This window comes from Hypanus sabinus, chromosome 23, assembly GCF_030144855.1.
Source record: "Hypanus sabinus isolate sHypSab1 chromosome 23, sHypSab1.hap1, whole genome shotgun sequence".
Classification (NCBI taxonomy): domain Eukaryota; kingdom Metazoa; phylum Chordata; class Chondrichthyes; order Myliobatiformes; family Dasyatidae; genus Hypanus; species Hypanus sabinus.
The window spans coordinates 13,092,148-13,110,966 of NC_082728.1; the positions used below are offsets into that span (position 1 = coordinate 13,092,148).

General features: G+C 35.8%; 1 protein-coding gene across 1 annotated transcript in view; it reads right to left on the reverse strand.

Moving 5' to 3' along the window:
- Positions 1–18,819, reverse strand: part of rnf213a (ring finger protein 213a) — a 218,203-nt gene that overhangs the window by 29,745 nt on the left and 169,639 nt on the right. Inside the window, exons 46-50 of the mRNA XM_059948403.1 lie at positions 17,645–17,843; positions 16,763–16,959; positions 14,068–14,190; positions 12,355–12,465; positions 4,217–4,462 (exon numbers count right to left, since the gene is read on the reverse strand). Coding sequence (XP_059804386.1) covers positions 4,217–4,462; positions 12,355–12,465; positions 14,068–14,190; positions 16,763–16,959; positions 17,645–17,843 — 876 coding nt within the window. The remainder of the gene's footprint in view (positions 1–4,216; positions 4,463–12,354; positions 12,466–14,067; positions 14,191–16,762; positions 16,960–17,644; positions 17,844–18,819) is intronic.

Genomic DNA, 18,819 nt, shown 5'->3' on the forward strand with positions numbered 1-18,819 from the left:
ACATAGTTGTAATTTATATCCCTGTAAGGTGAGTCTTTGCATTATGCTTCATTCTGCCCAGAACAAAATGCTTTGCACATGATAAATTAATTGGTAAAAATGGACAGAAATTCTAAGAAATGCCTGCAGTGCTGGAAACAAGTTCAAGATCTGGACCCTTCATCTGTTCAACTTTTAGTATGCAGTTTAAAAGTCCGAGCCAAATCCCAAGACAGATCACCAAATGCTTGATATGGAATTCATAAGAAATAGACATTGATAAAAGGAAAGGGATATCAAAACAAGGATGAAGTTCACCACAGGTTGGGAGACCCCAAATCTGTATTAAGTGCCAATAACTGACAGATGCTGAAACCAGATACTTCGTTCAAGATGCAGCTAAGAATGTGCACCATCCATATGTTTGTACCAATGATTCAGCTTTTACTGAATATAAAATTAAGAAGACAAGAAATTCTGCAAAATGCTGGAAATCCAAAGCAAAATGCACAAAATGCTAGAGGAACTCAGTATGTCATGCAGCATCAATGGAAATGAATAAACAGTCAACGTTTCAGGCTGAGAATCTTCTTCAGGACTGGGAAGGAATGGGGAAGATGCCCGGTGGGGAGGGGGAAAGAGGGGAAGAAGGATAGCTGGAAGGTGATAGGTGAAGCCAGGTGGGTAGGAAAGGCAGGCGATGAGGGAATCTGATAGGAGAGTACAGTGGACCATAGGAGAAAAGGAAGGAGGAGGGGCACCAGGGGGAGGTGATAAGCAAGTGTGAAGTGATAAGAGGCCAGTGTGAGGAATAGAAGAGGAGGGGAGGATGAAGGAATTTTTTTTTAAATCATAAGGAGAAATTGATATACATACCATCAGGTTAGAGGCTACCCAGATGGAATACAAGGTGTTGCTCTTCCACCCTGAGGGTGGCCTCACTATAGCACAAGAGGCAGCTATGGACCAATAAGTTGGAATGGGAATGGGAATTGGAATTAAAATGTTGGGCTAGCAGAACTTCCACTTTTGGCAGATGGACAGGTGCTCGACAAAGCAGTCGACCAATTTATGACAGGTCTTACCAATGTAGAGGAGGCTGCATTGGAAGCACTGGGTGCAACAGAGGACTCAAGCAGACTTGCAGGTGAAATGTTCCTTCACTCAGACTGTTTATGGCCCTGAATAGAGGTGAAGGAGAAGGTGAATGGACAGGTGTAGCACTTCGGCTGCTTGCAGGAATAAGTGCTGTGAGGGACGTTAGTGGGGACGGACTAATGAATAAGGGAATCACTGAGGGAGAGATCCCTGCCAAAAGCAGAGAGTAGAGCGGGAGGTAAAGATGTGTTTTGTGGTAGGACCCTTGGAGATGGCGGAAGCTGTGAAGAATGATGTGTTACATGGGGTGGTTGGTAAGGACAAGAGGAACTCTATATCTGTTAAGGCGGCAGGAAGATGGGGTGTGTGCAGAGCTTCAGGAAATGGAGCAGATGTGGGTTAGGGCAGCATCAATGGTGGAGGAAGGAAGAACGCATTCTTTGAAGGAGGACATCTCTGATGTCCTGAAAAGGAACGCCTCATCCTGGGAAAATATGTAGCAGAGATGAACGAATTGAGATTCAAAGTATGTATGCAGTTACACAGCCCTGAGATTCATTTTCCCTGCAGACAGCCAAGAAACAAAGAAAACCCATGGAACCTGTTCAAATACAAACATCTATCTGACCAAACAAAGCTTAAGAAGATATCAGAAATGGACCAAGTGAACTTAAGAGCGGGGTGGAAGTTGGAAGCAAAGTTGATGAAATTGACAATTGACATGGTTGCATGAAGCAGTACCAATGGGGTCGCTAGTGTTGTGGAGAAGAGCTGGGGAGCATTACTGGGTAAGACTCTGAACATGGACTCTTCTGTGTAGATGATGAAAACGCTAGCATAGTTGAAGCTCACGGTTACTCCTCAAAACTAGAGAAAGCAGGAGGAAATTATGATTACGATTCAGAATTAGATTTACTATCACTAGCATATGTCATAAAATTTGTTTCCTGTAGATGTGAGTGCTACTGGACAATAGTCATTGAGGCAGCTCACGCTGCTCTTCTTGGGCTCTCTCAGTCAGGAATCTGACAAGCATCAGTTCAGGGATAACAATTGTACAGCTAATCTGGGGAATGATTCAGTTACTTGTATTTAGGTTTGTGTAGATTCTAGTCATTTTCACTTATTGCTTACAGGAGGGAGAAGTCAAAAATTATCACAGTTGTTGAATGCAATTTTTTTCCCAATTCCATACAGCACTGAATTGAAGGAAAGACTGCTTACCATCATCTTGCTATAACTTTTAAGAAAGAAAGTTTCTTGATACAAGATGATGTGCAACACAAGTGGATAGAGTGCTAAAGACACGTGCACACATGCATTCATTGATCAGGACACTGAGTGCAAGAATCAAGAAGTCTTGCTGGAGCTGTATAAAACTTTGATAATGTGTGTTTGAACTATATTGTGCCATTCTGGTCACCTCATGAAACGAAGAATGTAGAGAAGGGGTGTAGAGGTTGTCACCTGGATTAAGAAGTATTAGCTATTAGAAAAGGATCATTCAATGCAAAAAAACAATGTGTTGGAGGATGAGAAAGATTTGTGAAAAGTCAAATAAAATTATGGCAGGCATAGATAGTCATAGAATTTTTTCCAGCATAGAAATTAAAAACTAGAGGGAATAGCTTTAAATGGGGGACAGTTTAAAAGGTATGCAGGGTAAATATAGGACCCTGGAATATGCTGTCAGGGTGGTGATGGTGCAGATACAATCATGTTTTTTTGAGGGGTATTTGGACAGGCACGTGGATATGTAGGAAATGGAGGGACATGAATCATGTGCAAGAATGGAAAAGACTACAGAAAGTGCTATTGCCCTGCCCATCTCTGGCAAAGCTCTCTCAAACCTTTGAATATATCTACATAGACTACTGCCACAGGAAAACAACATCCATCCTCAAAGACCCCACCATACAGGCCATCCTTTTTTGCTACTACTATAGGAAAGGAGGGATGGAAGCATTAGGTTCAGGGACAGTTCCTAGCCCACAATCATCAAGCTTCTGAACTTCATTCACCACTATTTTGAACTGATTCTATGACCTAAAAAATCCCATTCAATGACTCTTTACAACTCATGCTCTCAGTATCATTTTTATTTGTACAATTTGTCTTCTTTTTCACTTTGGTTGTTTGTCAGCTTTTGACTGCTTATGTACAGTCTTTAATAAAATTTCATTGTATTTCTTTTTTCCCTGTAAATATCTGTAAGAAAATGAATCTCAATATGGTAACTTGATAATAAATTTCCTTTGAACAGATATCGAGGGCTGAGATATAATAATATTGTATTGTTCTATATTCTACGAACAGTTAAAAGCATACAAGAGTCTTGCACATTCAGCCAATATTGCTACACTGATTATTCCAATGGAAACCTTCATTCACTCATTTAAGGTAAGACAGGGATAACCTCTTGTTGCAATAGTAGACAAAGGACTGTTATGCATATGAACTGACAATCACTTCATGGCAACATATAATTCACATGACCTGATTCGCCAAAATCAACTAGCAGTACATTTCTTTATTTTTATGGCTTCTATGCATCAGATAATGAATAGAATTGTAGCATATCAAATCAACCATTACTACCAATGGTGTGAAAATGATTTAGAAGAAGAGTGAAATGTTACATTTTTATTTATAAGTACATCAGTAGACATTAAAGTGGCATAGCTGATTACGACAGCAAGAACTTGAATCTTACATATTTGGATCCAATAATTATCTTAGGTTAATTCAGCACTGTTCTGGACAAATAGCCCAACATTCATCCTCTATGCATATCAGCACTTATGAAACCTGAGCCCAGGAAGGTGGTGCCTCCAGGAGAGAGGTAGAAGTATTGGGAAAAAAAAAGACTAATTACAAATTAAGAATGTGAAAAGTTGGAAAACTCTATTAAGTTCATTTTGCTGTAAAGTTTTTTTCTTCATGAAATACAAAATATTTTCATTTGTATTCTAAAGATTCTCTGTAGAGTTTGTAACTGCAAGGACAATTTACATTGTGTCAAATGTAAGTGTTAGAATTCCAGAAAAATGATTATTTTCACTTTTAACAAGCTAACCAAGTAAAAAGATTTTGTGAAAATGATTGCTTGTTGAAACATTTAATCAAATAATAAACATACCACCATAACAGAAGGATGAAATGATAGTTCTTTTAGCGGTGTCAGGATGTTATCTTTCTGATAGAACAAGATGACAGCTGCCACGTGAGTGAATATCTCCAATATTGTCTTCTGCAGCCTATTGAGCTCTGGATTGATCTCAAGTCCAGGAATCTCATTCTTGAGTATTTTAATGGCAAAGTTCTTACACATGGCAGAGGGGAAAAGATTTCCATTCTCTATGAACTTTTCAATAGCATCACATTGCTGAAAAACACAACAAATGAAATTCACTTGTGAAACTGAAAAATGGAACACTGTGTTAGTGGGAAAAAAAGCAAATTCCTAAAGAATAAAGACTGAATGACATTTTCAAATGTCCAGGAAATCAGAATTTGGCAATTGAAAACTGAAGCATGCATACTAACCTAATTTCTGATTTTAGCATTAAAATTAATGTTAATTCACAAAACATACTTAAAATAGAAGTATTCAGTTACACAGTGCTACATAACTAAACAGAATGTAAATTAAAACTATATTCCTCCCTTCCATGCACCGTAATAGAAATTAGGAAACAACTTCACTCAGCCTTTGGCAATATTTAAATCCATTTCAATGACAAATGTGGTTAATTCCTGCCAATGTTTCATACTTAAAAGACATCTTTTTTTTAAAAAAAAAACATCTATTTTCTGCTCCTGTATTCAATTGATATAGTAGATCTGGCTGTCATATAATACATTTCTTAATAACCACGTCTACAGCAGAAGGCCAATAACTCTATAAAAACACTACACAGAGTTTCTCAAAACACTCTTTCAGCAATTCCTTATTTTTTTAAAAAAATGTCAGTGGCAATGTCAGCCTTTATGAGACATTCCAAAATTTTCATATGAGAACAGTGGTGACCCAACCTTTTTTTGAACTGTTATATATTGTGAAGATACTCTGAACAATTTCAATGGTAGAGATTTTTAGAGTTTTGGGAGAAAGATAATGATGGAACAATTAGTGTGCAAGTTAGAAAGAGTCTTGTAGACGATGGTAGTCCCATGTACCCTTGTCCTTGTCCATTCAGGTGTCCCCTCAACTGCATCAACCAACAACAGGATTTGAAAATATAAAATCAGCATTTATTAACTTTGATCATAAAGACCTGAAAATATTCCTTCTGAACGGGTCTGTCTTTTCACTGCATCATTTTGAATAAATGGTATACTGGAGTTCTTATTTTTACAGTTCAGACTATGCTGAAGTAACTTGTTTTTTTTTATTTTAGAGATACAGCACAGCAATAGATGCTTCTGGCCCAATGAGCCCGTACTACTCAGTTACACCCATGTGACCAATTAACCTATTGACCCATATATATATATATATTTTGGAATGTGGGAGGAAACCAGAGCACCCGGAGGAAACCCATGTGTCACTGGGAGAATGCAGAAATATCTTACAGACTACAGCAGGAATTGAACCCCAGACACTGGGGCTGTAAAGTGTTACACTAACCACTATACTACTGAACGTATTAGAACTCTGTCCCGGGGGGTGGAGTTTCAAGATGGCGACGTAAGCATCTGCCTTTTAGGCGCTCTTTATTTTTTTAACTATAATCACCCTTTAATTAGATCTTTTCGAACTTAATCATATGAGTTGCTACCTTTGATTGACCCTTTTTTCCTAAAATAATAGTTGATCTAATCTTCTCAAACCTAAAATGGCTACAAGTAAGAAATCGGCTAAGGATCCTGTATCCATCGACGCAATTTCTGGTCTTTTGGACATTAAACTGGATGTTAAATTTGCGGGTATGGAAGGTAAATTGGACAATAAACTGGATGCTAAATTTGCGGGTCTGGAAGGCAGACTAGAAGGTAAATTGGACAGTAAATTGTTAAGTTTGGAAAGGAGGATTACTACGAAAATATCCGATCTTGAAGGAGCTGTTAAATCGCTTGAAACTAAGTTTCAGTCGCAGGCGTCAGTGGTTCAGCAGCTTGGAAATAAGATCACGACTCTTGAACAATCAATTTGTGAAAAAGCACGTACAATTGAAGTGTTAGAGAAGAAGATAGAGTCGACTGCTAAAACTTTAGATCAGTATAAGTTTAAAATTACTGATCTTGAAAATCGTTCTCGCAGACAGAATTTGCGCATCATCGGAATTCCCGAAAAAGTTGAGTCCGGTGATTTAACTGAATTTTTCTCTAAATTACTGTGGGAAATTTTCGGTGGTGAAGGTTTGAAAAATGAACCTGTTATCGACCGCGCTCATAGAGTTGCGAGGTTTTCGTCTGTGCCTGATAAACCACGAGTGGTGATTGTTCGCCTTCATTATCCTCGTGAGAAAGAGCTTCTAATTCGGTTAGCTCGTAAAAAAGGTATGATCTCCTACAAAAATTACTCATTTCGAATTGTTGAGGACTATTCCTATGAAGTAATGAAAGCCAGGATCGCTTTTAAACCAGTGATGGCAGAGATTCATTCGATTGGATTTAAACAAGCTTTAATGTATCCAGCGAAGCTTAGAATTGTGCTGCCCGACAACAGACTACACTTTTTTAACACTCCTGAAGAAGCGAAGAAATTTGTTGAAGAATATCGATCCTCTAGTGCAACTTGAACTATGAGTTACATTGAAGATTTTTTTTTTGGAGAGAGGATGCCATTTCATTTTAAGTTTTAACCCTGGAAGTTGGGTTATAACTTTTTATTTTGAACTATGGGTCTGGGTCTTTTTTTTTACTATTATTATTGCTTATAGATGCTGTTTTAATTTTTATAATATCCTTTTTTATACACGTTTGTATTTTGTAATAATGAATTATTTTTTCAAAATGTCGTTTCTTCTTCCCATAAGTCTTTACTTTTTATAAGCGTTTATTTGCTTGCCAGTATTTAGAAATGGAACAAAGGTTCTGAATTCTTTTTTTTTAGTCTTTTTTTTATATATGTTGTAGTGTCTATTAAATCTTTTTTTTTTAAAAAAAAAATTCTATTTTGATAACTTTTTTTACTAAATTTTCTTATTAGATTGCTGAATTTATATTCATATTTTGTAATATGGCTTTCTCAAAATGTCGTTTCTTCTTCCCATAAGTCTTGGCTTGTGAAACGTCATCTTTGTATCTGAATATGGAATTTCTTTTTTAAAGGTGTATCACATTTTTAAACTTTAATGTTCTTTTTTTTATTAATGATTTTTCTGGTTTTACTATTTTAGTTTTTTTTTGACTTGTCTGATATGTGTGTGTATGTGTATGTATATATATATATATATATATATATATATATTTTTTTTTTGCAACTCTATATTTTAATTAGGGTGTTATATAGTTTTTTCTTAAAAAAATTTTCTTATGGAGCTGCCATCTTGAAATGGGGGTAATATTAGTATTAGTTTATGCGCCTGCCGCTTGGCTTTCTTTCAAAGGGAGGGGGGAGGGATCTTTTTTCATGCTTTTGCTTTTTATTTTTTTGCTTTTAGTTTATGGGCTGACTTTAAATTGTTAATATTGTTGAGGTGTCAGGATCTCCGGTTGCTCCTGAATCAACTTTCCTTCTTCCTAAATTGTGGGTTATGTGTCTTTTTAACCTTTTATGATACACACAATTAATATTGGTATGATGGATAAATCTATTAACTTTATCTCGTGGAATACTAATGGTTTAAATCATCCGATTAAACGTAAAAAAATATTTAAAGTATTCCATAGATTGAACGCTAATATTATTTTTGCACAGGAGACCCATATTAGGAGGGAGGATAATCAACGTTTTTTTAGGTTCTGGAAAGGGCAACAATTTCACTCAAATTGTACCGCTAAAATTAGGGGTGTGTCTATTTTTATAGACGCCTCAATTTCGTTTACACATTATGAAATTATCTCTGATCCACAGGGTAGATTTTTGTTGATAACTGGTTCACTTTTTAATCGGAAAGTTGTTTTAGTTAATATTTATGCTCCAAACTTTGATTGTCCTGAATTTTTTAAACGTTTATTTACTTCTCTTCCTAATTTGAATGAATATATGTTGATTATGGGTGGAGACTTTAATTGTTGTTTGAATCCTTCAATGGATAGATCTAAACCTATTCGAACTCTTCCGAATAGATCAGCTTTACTTATTAATTCTTTTATGGTTGATTCTGGAATTACTGAAATATGGCGGTTTTTGAACCCTAAAGATAAAGAATTTTCATTTTTTTCACATGTATATCATAGTTATTCTAGAATTGATTATTTCCTTATTGATCATCGTTTATTAACAGATGTTATTGATTGTAAATACGATTCTATTGCTATTTCGGATCATGCGCCTTTGAAGTTATCTATTAAGATTCCGGACTCTTCTATCAATACTAGATCTTGGAGACTTAATGCTACTTTGATTCAAGATCCAGAATTTATTACCTTCATAAAACAACAAATTGACTTATTTTTTTCAACAAACTATAATGAAGAGATTGATAAAGGAATACTTTGGGACTCTTTCAAGGCTTTTATTCGTGGACAAATTATTTCATATTCCGCTGGTAAAAGAAAACAAAGATATTCAGATATAGCTTTATTGGTGGATAAAATTAAAGAAATTGATAAGATTTATTCCGTTACTCCTACCAAAGAACTTTATAAGAAGAGAGTTGAGCTTCAAATGGAACATAGTTTATTATTATCTTCTTCAATTGAGAATCAATTAATTAAGACTAGGGCTCAATTTTATATTCATAGTGATCGAACTGGTAAATTGTTAGCTAATCAATTAAAAGCTATTTCGACTAAGCGACAAATTATTAAAATTCGTAAACAAGACGGTAATTTAACTACTGATTATAAAGAAATCAATAACACTTTTCAAGATTTTTATAAATCTCTATATCAATCAGAATTTGACGGTGACCGGTTTACGATGGATAATTTTTTTAATAACTTGAATATTCCTAAACTGATAGATGAAGATTGTAGCTTGCTTGATGCTCCTATTTCTATGGATGAAATAAGAGAGGCTATCTCATCAATGAATTCAGGGAAAGCTCCTGGTCCTGATGGTTTTATTGTAGAATTTTTTAAAACTTTTTCTTTATTGCTTTCTCCTTGGCTATGTGAAATCTTTAATGATGCGTTTGTTAAGAAGAGACTACCTCAATCGTTTTATGAAGCTACTATCTCTCTAATTCTTAAAAAAGATAAAGATCCTACTTTATGTGCATCTTATCGCCCTATATCATTATTAAATGTAGACTCTAAGATTCTTACAAAAATTTTAGCCATTAGATTAGAAAAGGTATTACCACAGATTATTTCAGAAGATCAAACTGGTTTTATTAGGAATCGGTATTCCTTTTTTAATATTAGAAAATTGATTAACATAATTTATACTTCATCACCTACAACCCCAGAATGTGTTATCTCATTAGATGCTGAAAAAGCCTTTGATAGAGTTGAATGGATATATTTATTTAATGCATTGAGAAACTTTAATTTTAGTCCTAATTTTATATCATGGATTAAATTAATATATTATAAACCTGTTGCTTCTGTTCTTACAAATAATTATAGATCCTCTTTTTTTCAATTATCTCGTGGTACGAGACAAGGTTGTCCTTTAAGTCCTTTATTATTTAATATTGCATTAGAACCTTTAGCTATTGCTATTCGTGAGTCTCCTAATATTTTTGGTATTACCCGTAATGAGAAGTTATACAAATTATCGCTTTATGCTGATGATTTGTTGTTATATATTTCTAATCCTAGTAGGTCTATTCCTGCTATTTTATCCTTGTTGGCTCAATTTGGTAGCTTTTCTGGTTATAAGTTAAACTTAGATAAGAGTGAGTTATTTCCTTTAAACGCGCAAACTTTATTGAGTGATAGGATGCCATTTAAAGTTGTTACTGATAACTTTATCTATTTAGGTATAAAAATCACCAAGAAATATAAAGATTTATTTGGACTGAATTTTTTACCTATGCTTCATCAAATTCAGCAACTTACTACAAGATGGTCTCCCTTATTTTTATCATTAGTTGGTCGGATTAATGCTATTAAAATGATGATTTTACCGAAATTTTTATATTTATTCCAAGCTTTACCAATTTTTATTCCTAAATCTTTTTTTGATAATATTGATTCAAAAATTTCCTCATTTGTGTGGCAAAATAAAAATCCTAGGTTAAGCAAAAGGCAATTACAAAAGTCTAAAAAAGATGGTGGTCTAGCTTTACCTAACTTTAGATTCTATTATTGGGCGAATAATATTCGTAACCTAATGTACTGGAAACTAGATTTGGATTCACCTGTGTGCCCACAGTGGGTAAATTTGGAATGTAGTGAGGTTAAGGGATATTCTATATTTTCCGTTCTTGGTTCTTTTCTTCCTATTGATTTAGCCAAATTCAATAAACAGATATCTAACCCTGTTGTTAAACATACACTACGAATTTGGTTTCAATTTCGCAAATTCTTTAATCTGAAAAACTTTGCTCTGGACAGCCCTATTTTATGTAATTTTTTTTTTAAACCTTCACTGACAGATCAAGCTTTTAGTATATGGAAAAGGAAAGGTATAAAATGTTTTCGTGATCTTTTTTTTGAAGGTACTTTGATGTCTTTTGATCAACTATCCAACAAATTTGAATTACCTAAATCTAATTTTTTTAGATACTTACAAATTAGAAATTTCTTACATAAAATTCTTCCATCTTTTCCTAATTCAACTCCATCGGATTTTTCAGATTTGATTTTTACTTTTAATCCTTGTCAGAAGGGATTAGTAGCTTTTATTTATAACATGATTATGAAGATACAGCCAGAAATATCGGATAGAATTAGACAAGAATGGGAAAAAGAACTTCGATGTAATATATCAACAGATAAATGGGAAAAAATTTTACAAATGGTTAATTCCTCCTCTATTTGTGCTAAACATGTTTTAATACAATTTAAAATTGTACATAGAGCTTATATGTCTAAAGATAAGCTTGCCCGATTTTATTCGCATATTAATCCTCAATGTGACAGATGTCACTTAGAAGTGGCTTCATTGACTCACATGTTTTGGACATGTCCCACTTTACATAACTATTGGAAGGACATTTTTGATGTCATTTCCTCAGTATGGAATATCGATTTACAACCCCATTTTATTACTGCAATTTTCGGTATACCAAATGAAGATGGCAATCAGCTTTCCCCTTCAATCAGACGAATGATTGCCTTTGTAACATTAATTGCCAGAAGGTCTATATTACAAAACTGGAAAGAAGTAAATCCTCCTACTACATTTCAGTGGTTTTCCCAAACTATTTCTTATTTGAGTTTGGAAAAAATCAGAAGCACTATCTTTGATTCTTCAATTAAATTTGAAGAAACCTGGGGACCATTTATTCGACACTTTCATATGAATTAATTTGGCCTATTTCAGATCCTTTTCTCTACTTATCCTTGTTCAGGTATGGAGTTCCGGAGTTCGTTTCTTGACACCTTCATATATTTATAAAGTGCTATTATTGCCCATGTTAGTTTTAGTTTAGTATTTTTTTTCAATATATATTTTTTCTCATATATAATTTCAATTTTTTTTTCTTTTTTCGATGATTATTTTTGTTTTTTTTCATATATATTTATATAGACTTGATTGATTTATGTACCTTTTGTTGATGGATGTTTTAATAGGATATTATTATCCTATTACTAATGTAATCTCAAGTTTATTGAATCTGTAATCTATTCATTATTATGTGTTGTTTTTTTTTATATATGAAATTTAATAAAAAGATTGAAAAAGAAAGAACTCTGTCCCTTGCAGATATGGCATTGAACTCAACCCAAAACTGAGGACCAGAAGACTGATAAATAAATCTAAGCAGTTTGAAGAATATTTAAATTGGAATCAATTTTAATGAGCTAAACAAAAAAACATTCTCAGAAAAAATACAAAGATAGGGCACATTAATGTGCATTTCTGAAGATTTTTAGAGTTTACTTCATATCCAGTCATGCTACATTTGGGTCAGTTACTACTTACAAACGTGGAGAAAACATTCTCTTACTCTGATGTCTTTTGAGCATAAACATCTACAAGTACGTTGGTTCAGGAATTGTACTGAATTATTTTTAGAAATTAATTTTTTCAAACTCATTATTCAGACTTACATCTTTGTTTGGATGGATACTAGGGTTGCTGGATGTGTACAGTAAGAGGATTTCCTGGAATAATGCAAGGGTCATATGAATACCTTGCTCACTGGAGGAGCATCTGCAAACCTAAAGTAAAATTATTTTGGTTAATGTTACATTAAATCAGAATATCCAATTACATATACAGCAGAAATAACCAATAAATAATTCATTTTTCATTGATCCTACTGATGCCGAGATATATCTGTTCAGTGAACAGTCAGCAAAACCTCTACACCCCACCTCTATAGCCTCACATCATGCTCTCCACCCATCACTGGCACTGCTGTACCAGATCCTGGCAGTTGGCTTTCTTACATTCAAATGCCCCCTCAATCTGGTCTCCCAAGGAACTGTCAGTTCTACCATAACCACCTGCTTCGAAGTTTTTGACAGAATGACCACATCAGGCTTCAGGGATGATGATGCAATGAAGTCAGGAAACTTCAATTGCTTGTCAAGATACACTTTCAGTTGCCAGTCAGATGGCATGCCGAGCAATTCTGCTGGGGACCTGAAGCTGTGGTTGGTCTCCAACTTTGACAAAAACTATAGGTTGGCAGAGGTGCCTACTGTTGTTAATGGCCAAGGAGATCATTTCTGCCACCGTCTTCAGCACCTGGCCATAGCACCAGTGGTATTGGCCTTCTCTCAGGGCTTTTGGGCAACTGCTAAGGGCTCCAGAGTCCCTCTGCCAGGGTAGAGGGGATATGATGGTGCCTCATTTTTCCTCAATCAAAAAGGTTTGTTGGACTGTGGAAGATGTCATACACAGCCAGGATCATGAACTTGATGTGCTGGGATTCTACCAGGCACATGTTAAGAGCAGATCTTCTACTTCAGTGCACCCTCCCTCCTTGCCCAAAGCTCCCTGCTGCCCCATTCCTACCACCCTGGTGGTACACATTTCCTTGACAGCTGCTGGCCCCTCTTCCTGGACAAGCATGTGTTTGTCCCTGCCCTGGAACCTGTCGAAGTGGGTTGAAGGGAAACTGCCCAGCCCCACCCGATGAGAGGCCATTGTCCCTTCCAGATCCCCATACCTCAGACGTGACTCGGCCATCTCCACTATGTCCTTGGTCTTCAAACATATGAATGTAATAAATAGGAGGTGGCTATTCAGTTCCTTGGACCTTCTCCACCACTTAATGAGATCATAGCTGATCTGATCTTTAATCTCAAGTCGATTTCCTGCCCAATTCTGTTGTGTTCCTAAAATCTACAGTAACTCAGCCTTAAATACCTTTAATAACTCAGATCCACAGATATTTTAAGAAACATCAATCTAGATGTTCAGTGACACTATTCTCTGTTTAAGATCCTTCCACCAAAAGATACACTATACAACTATCCATTGCATTATGCCATTTCTGAAAATGATTCTTCAGTGAGATCACATCTCATATTTGAAAATACAGAGGGTACTGGCCCATTCTGCTCAATCTGTTCTCATAGTACAACTCCCTAAACAGGAGTCAATCTAATGAACCTTCCCTGTAAAAACTCTCATGTATGTATATAATTTCTTGACGCTATATAAACTAAGCATCCCTATGTATGAAATTGTTCATTGACACCCTGTCTTTGACAGCATTGAACTCTAGATTTGTATGCTCTTAACTAGTTCACTTCAATTTAATGTTAGTCAATTCTGTCCTTTTTTTTAAAAAAATATATTCTGGCTTGTACCTTTTGAGCTTCTTCAATGCTTTTAAGCTCACAATAAGCAAATGCTTTGGCAACTGCATCACGAAACATTTGATAATCTTTGCCACATGCAAGATAGCGATCAATTTGTCCAATATGATGCCTCTGTAAACCAAAAAAGATAAAGCAATTTTTTTTGAATTTATGCAATAATTTTTCACTATACATTTCTACATTTTGTCCATTTAATTATGATTTCCCTCTCTCAAAGGCCATGAGCATCAATTGCAGAGCAAACTCAATGAGTTGAGTGGCTTAATTCTGCTCCTGTGTCTTATGGTCCGTGTTCTTAAGAGTTGACCAGAACCTCTTAAAAGTGGCAACTTATTATCTATATCGCTTTTAGCACGTCATCTGTTCATGAGCTACATATCATATCTGTAAATTATTCCTCTGTGTTCGTAGTGATAGAAGAATCAATGGAAACTTAAGGAGCACATGGGGAAAATAGGTTTTTGGGCCAGAAGGAAGTAAAAGGGGAATGTGAATAATAGGGCCAACACAGAGGAATAATTTACAGATATGATATGTATTGGAAGGTGCCATGGATGTTATGGGCTTGATTGTCTCCTTCTTTTGATGAAGTATGATGAAGCATACTTTTCCCTCCATCAGCAGAGCATTTCACATCAAGTAATTGACTACTAAACATGAGTAAATATGAGATTCTGCAGATGCTGGAAATCCAGAGCAACACATACAAAATACTGGAGGAACTCAGCAGGTCAGACAGCATCTATGGAGATCAACAATTAGTCAATGTTTTGGAACACAACACTTCTTCAGGACTGGAAGGAAAGTGGGAAGATGTCAGTATAAAAAAAGTGGGAGGAGGGGAAGGAGGACAAGTTAAAGATGATAGATGAAGCCAGGTGGGTGGGAAAGGTAAAGGGCTAGAGAAGGAGGAATCTGATACTAGAGAAAAGTGGACAATGGGAGAAAGGAAAAAAGGAGGGGCACTAAGGGGAGGTTATAGGCAGCTAAGGAGAAGAGGGGAGAGCACAGGGTAGGGAATGGAAGAGGAGGGGAGGGTGAGTGAAAAGATTTACTGGGAGAAATCAATGCTTATGCCATCAGTCAATGACGAATGCATTGGTGCTGCTTCATGCACCCATGCTGAGCTCATCAATTTCAACAAATTTGCCTCCATCTTCCACCCTGTCCTTTCATTTCACTTGGTCCATTTCTAACACCTCCCTCCCCAAGAATCTCCCTCCTGGAACTTAAACCTGCCAAAAGCCAAAAAGCTACATCTGCCCATTTACCTCCTCCCTTGCTCCCGTAAAGGGCCCCAAATCTGTTAGGAGTGACTTCTGTATTCAGTGCTCCAAATGCAGTCTCCTCTACATTGTTGATACCCGACATAAATTCGGGAACCATTTTGTCAAGCACCTCCCCTCCATCTGCCAAGACTGGAATTTCTTATTGGCCAACCATTTTAATTCCTATCCTCATTCCTGTTCCAACATGCCAGTTCATCACCTCTTCTTTTGCTGCACTGAGACCACTCTCAGGATGGAGGAGCAACACTTCATATTACTTTTGAGTAGCCTCCAACCTGATGGTACAAACATTGATTTCTCCTTCCAGTAAAATTTTTCCTTCCCCTTCCCTCTTCTCCTATCACCCCACTCTGGGCTCTCACATCTTCTTACCTGCCTTTAACCTCCCCCTGGAGCCACTCTTCTTCTCTTTCTCCCATGGTTCATTCTCCTCTCCAATCAAATTCTTTCTTCTCCAGCCCTTTAACTTTCCTACACACCTGACTTCACCAATCACATTCTAGGTATCCTTCTTCCTCTCCACCCACTTTTTAATCTGGCATCTTCTCCTTTCCTTTCCACTCCTGAAGAAGAGTCTCGGCCCAAAACGTTGACTGTTTGTTTATTTACATAGATGCTGCCTGACCTACTGAGTTCCTCCAGCATTTTGTGTGTATGGTACTGAACATGAGTGCTGACTTATTATAAACTAGCTCAGGATTCTATGTTGCAATTAAAGAAACTATAGTAGAATCTGTTCAAAGGATCAACTTCTACATTTTTTTCCCCCAAAGACAGTTCAAATTACCTGTTAAATTTCAACAGCTGTGATAGTAAGAAGGTTGGTGAAATCCTAATCTAAAACATTACCTTTTCCTGTACAACAATGACAGATTTTCATATGGTGCAAGTTAATTAAAGAATGAATGAGGTTTTGGATGATATTAATGTTTGAATGGTAATCTGTTTATGTTGAATGCACATCTGGAGAAATTCTCCCTTTTCAGCTAGATAAGCATTTTTTGTACTATCCACAACTAGGATTTTTCATAAGCAAAATCCTAAAAATGGAGTGAAATGGCTAAAAATATACTTCCAGGAGCACCATTTTAACTTTAAAAAAATTGTCATTCAATCTCACTTAACAGCTCTGGCCTTGGAAGGAAACAGTTTTACCTAAGGACACCCATAGTGGCAAGTAATAAATTATAAGAAAAAATAAAAAATGTATTCTGTTAATAGATTTTTTCCATATTTTTTTTCTTTTTGTGCAATCCCCCTTTCTCTATGTTTTTTTTCTATTTCACATTTGTTTCTAATTCAATACATTTGCTTCTGTGGCATTCCAGCTGAAATCTCATTAGCTGAGCAAAAAGGGCTACATTGGCTAATGATGATTAGAGTATTATATATACCTCCTTAACAATTTTCTTGGGAAAGATCCATGAAAATTGGTCATCCTTTAAAAGATCTTGGACAAAATCAATTCCATTCAAACAGAACAGCTTTCGCACAAGGTAAATCTTGAACCAATCATTTCCTCCATTGAGAATCATACATTTAATCCTTTGCAGGAAAGTTTCTTTTGCACGTACATATTTTGAATCCTCAGCTGAAATTACAACATCAATAAAACATAAGGGTTAACCATATCAAATGAGAATATATTTATGCTTATTAATTATTTTCATTCTTTATTACAGCTGTTAATAAGTAGAAAATTGCACTGTTATACACTAAACTTGATCAAGCATTTTTCACCATGTTTCATTGGCAAATTACTGCAGATGGCAGAGGTCTGAGAAAAAAGGCTAAAAATCTAAAAGATACTCAGATCAGGCAATATCCGCACAAAGATCAATATCCTCTTTCAATCCTGCTGTTTTATTTCCAACATTTTCCTTCTTACAGTAGCAAATTATAATATCATGGCTGTCTGTTAGAACTGAGCTTATCCTGAACAAAATCAATGAAAGCTGAAGTTATCAGAAGTATCCTTTGTCCAGCCCACATAGTTACAACTTTATTACTATTACTGCTTTGCTAACTGATATAAAGTAGCTAAGACTAGAGCTGCTAACATCCCACAATACTACATTGTGGAGGTATTTACTGATGGATTGATTTACTAATAGAGTCCAATTTGTAAACTTTCAGAATAATAACCAGCCAACTGAACACAAATTCAATTGCAATTTGTAATCTGTTGAGTACAGATCAAGTCAGAATAAAGATGTTCAAATGATTAAAGATGAGTTCCATACAAACACTACTTTAATCTTAAAAGACAGTATTACCCAATGTGTCTTGTTTTTCACAAAGAAGTTGGGAAACAGCATCAAAACAGAGGCGAATTCTGGCAACAAACTGTAAGGTTTCTATTGTTGGTTTTACACACTTGTGCTGACTGTGCATCTGAAGGAATTCTCCCTCTTGAGCCAGGTAAGCAATTTTTTCTTGCACTGTGCTCAACTGGGATTTTTCATACATTGAATCCTAAAAATGGAGTAAAATAGATTATTAGTAACATGTATGAAACTCTGACGATGAATTCATCTTATATTTTTCTGAGTAAAATCTGAAGAAAGAATGAAAAAGTTGCACAGGTTTTCATTGATTTAGAAATGTTTGGTAATGACACAAAAAGCAGTTAATGGCCGAATGCTCCCCATGAAAGTATACAAGGGAAATGTTAGAATGCTCTACAAGAAAACAAAAATACAAGAAAATAGGAAAAGGTGTAGACCACCAGGCCTCTTAATCCTGATCCATCATTCAATTTGTTCATGGCTGATCTATGTCGGACTCAACTTCTTTCTGTGCCAGTTCCTCATCACCTTCAAATCCTCAGTCTTTCAAATATTTGAGTGTACCTCTATCTTAATCTATTAGGATCTGATCTCCGCTATTGTCGGAGTGGGAAGAAAATTCTCTAAATTCTCAACTTTCTGAGAAATAGTTTCTGTATACCTCAGTCGAGGGGGTGGGGGGGGGCGGGGGAGACCAGATTTCAGTATATCTGCTTACCTATAACCATTAGGTCCTTGAACTGACCTGCTTCTAATCAGCTTTTGAGGAAGAGGGTTCCATTGTCTCATGCCCCAGTAAAATAAACAAAATTAGCTCATCACAATCTTAAAAGTGGAATTGGGATGGGGGGGGGGGGGGGGGAGCCAGACAATCACCCCTTCTTCTAAATGTTTTGTCAAAATTCCTCAGAATCCCAGTTTTACTTTGTGAGTACCTTTGAAGTGGATAATTTAACTGTCAATAAAATAGTCTTTTTGCTATTTCAATGTAATGTGTTAATGCATGTCTGGACTTACTGACTGAAATGTTTCAACTCTGGACATCAGGGTTTTTACACTGAAACTAATGAGAAACACTTCCCAATTTACAAGCTTTTACTTAATGCAACATTTGTTGGAATACAGCACCATCATTAATTGACAAATATCTGTATCTATAATAT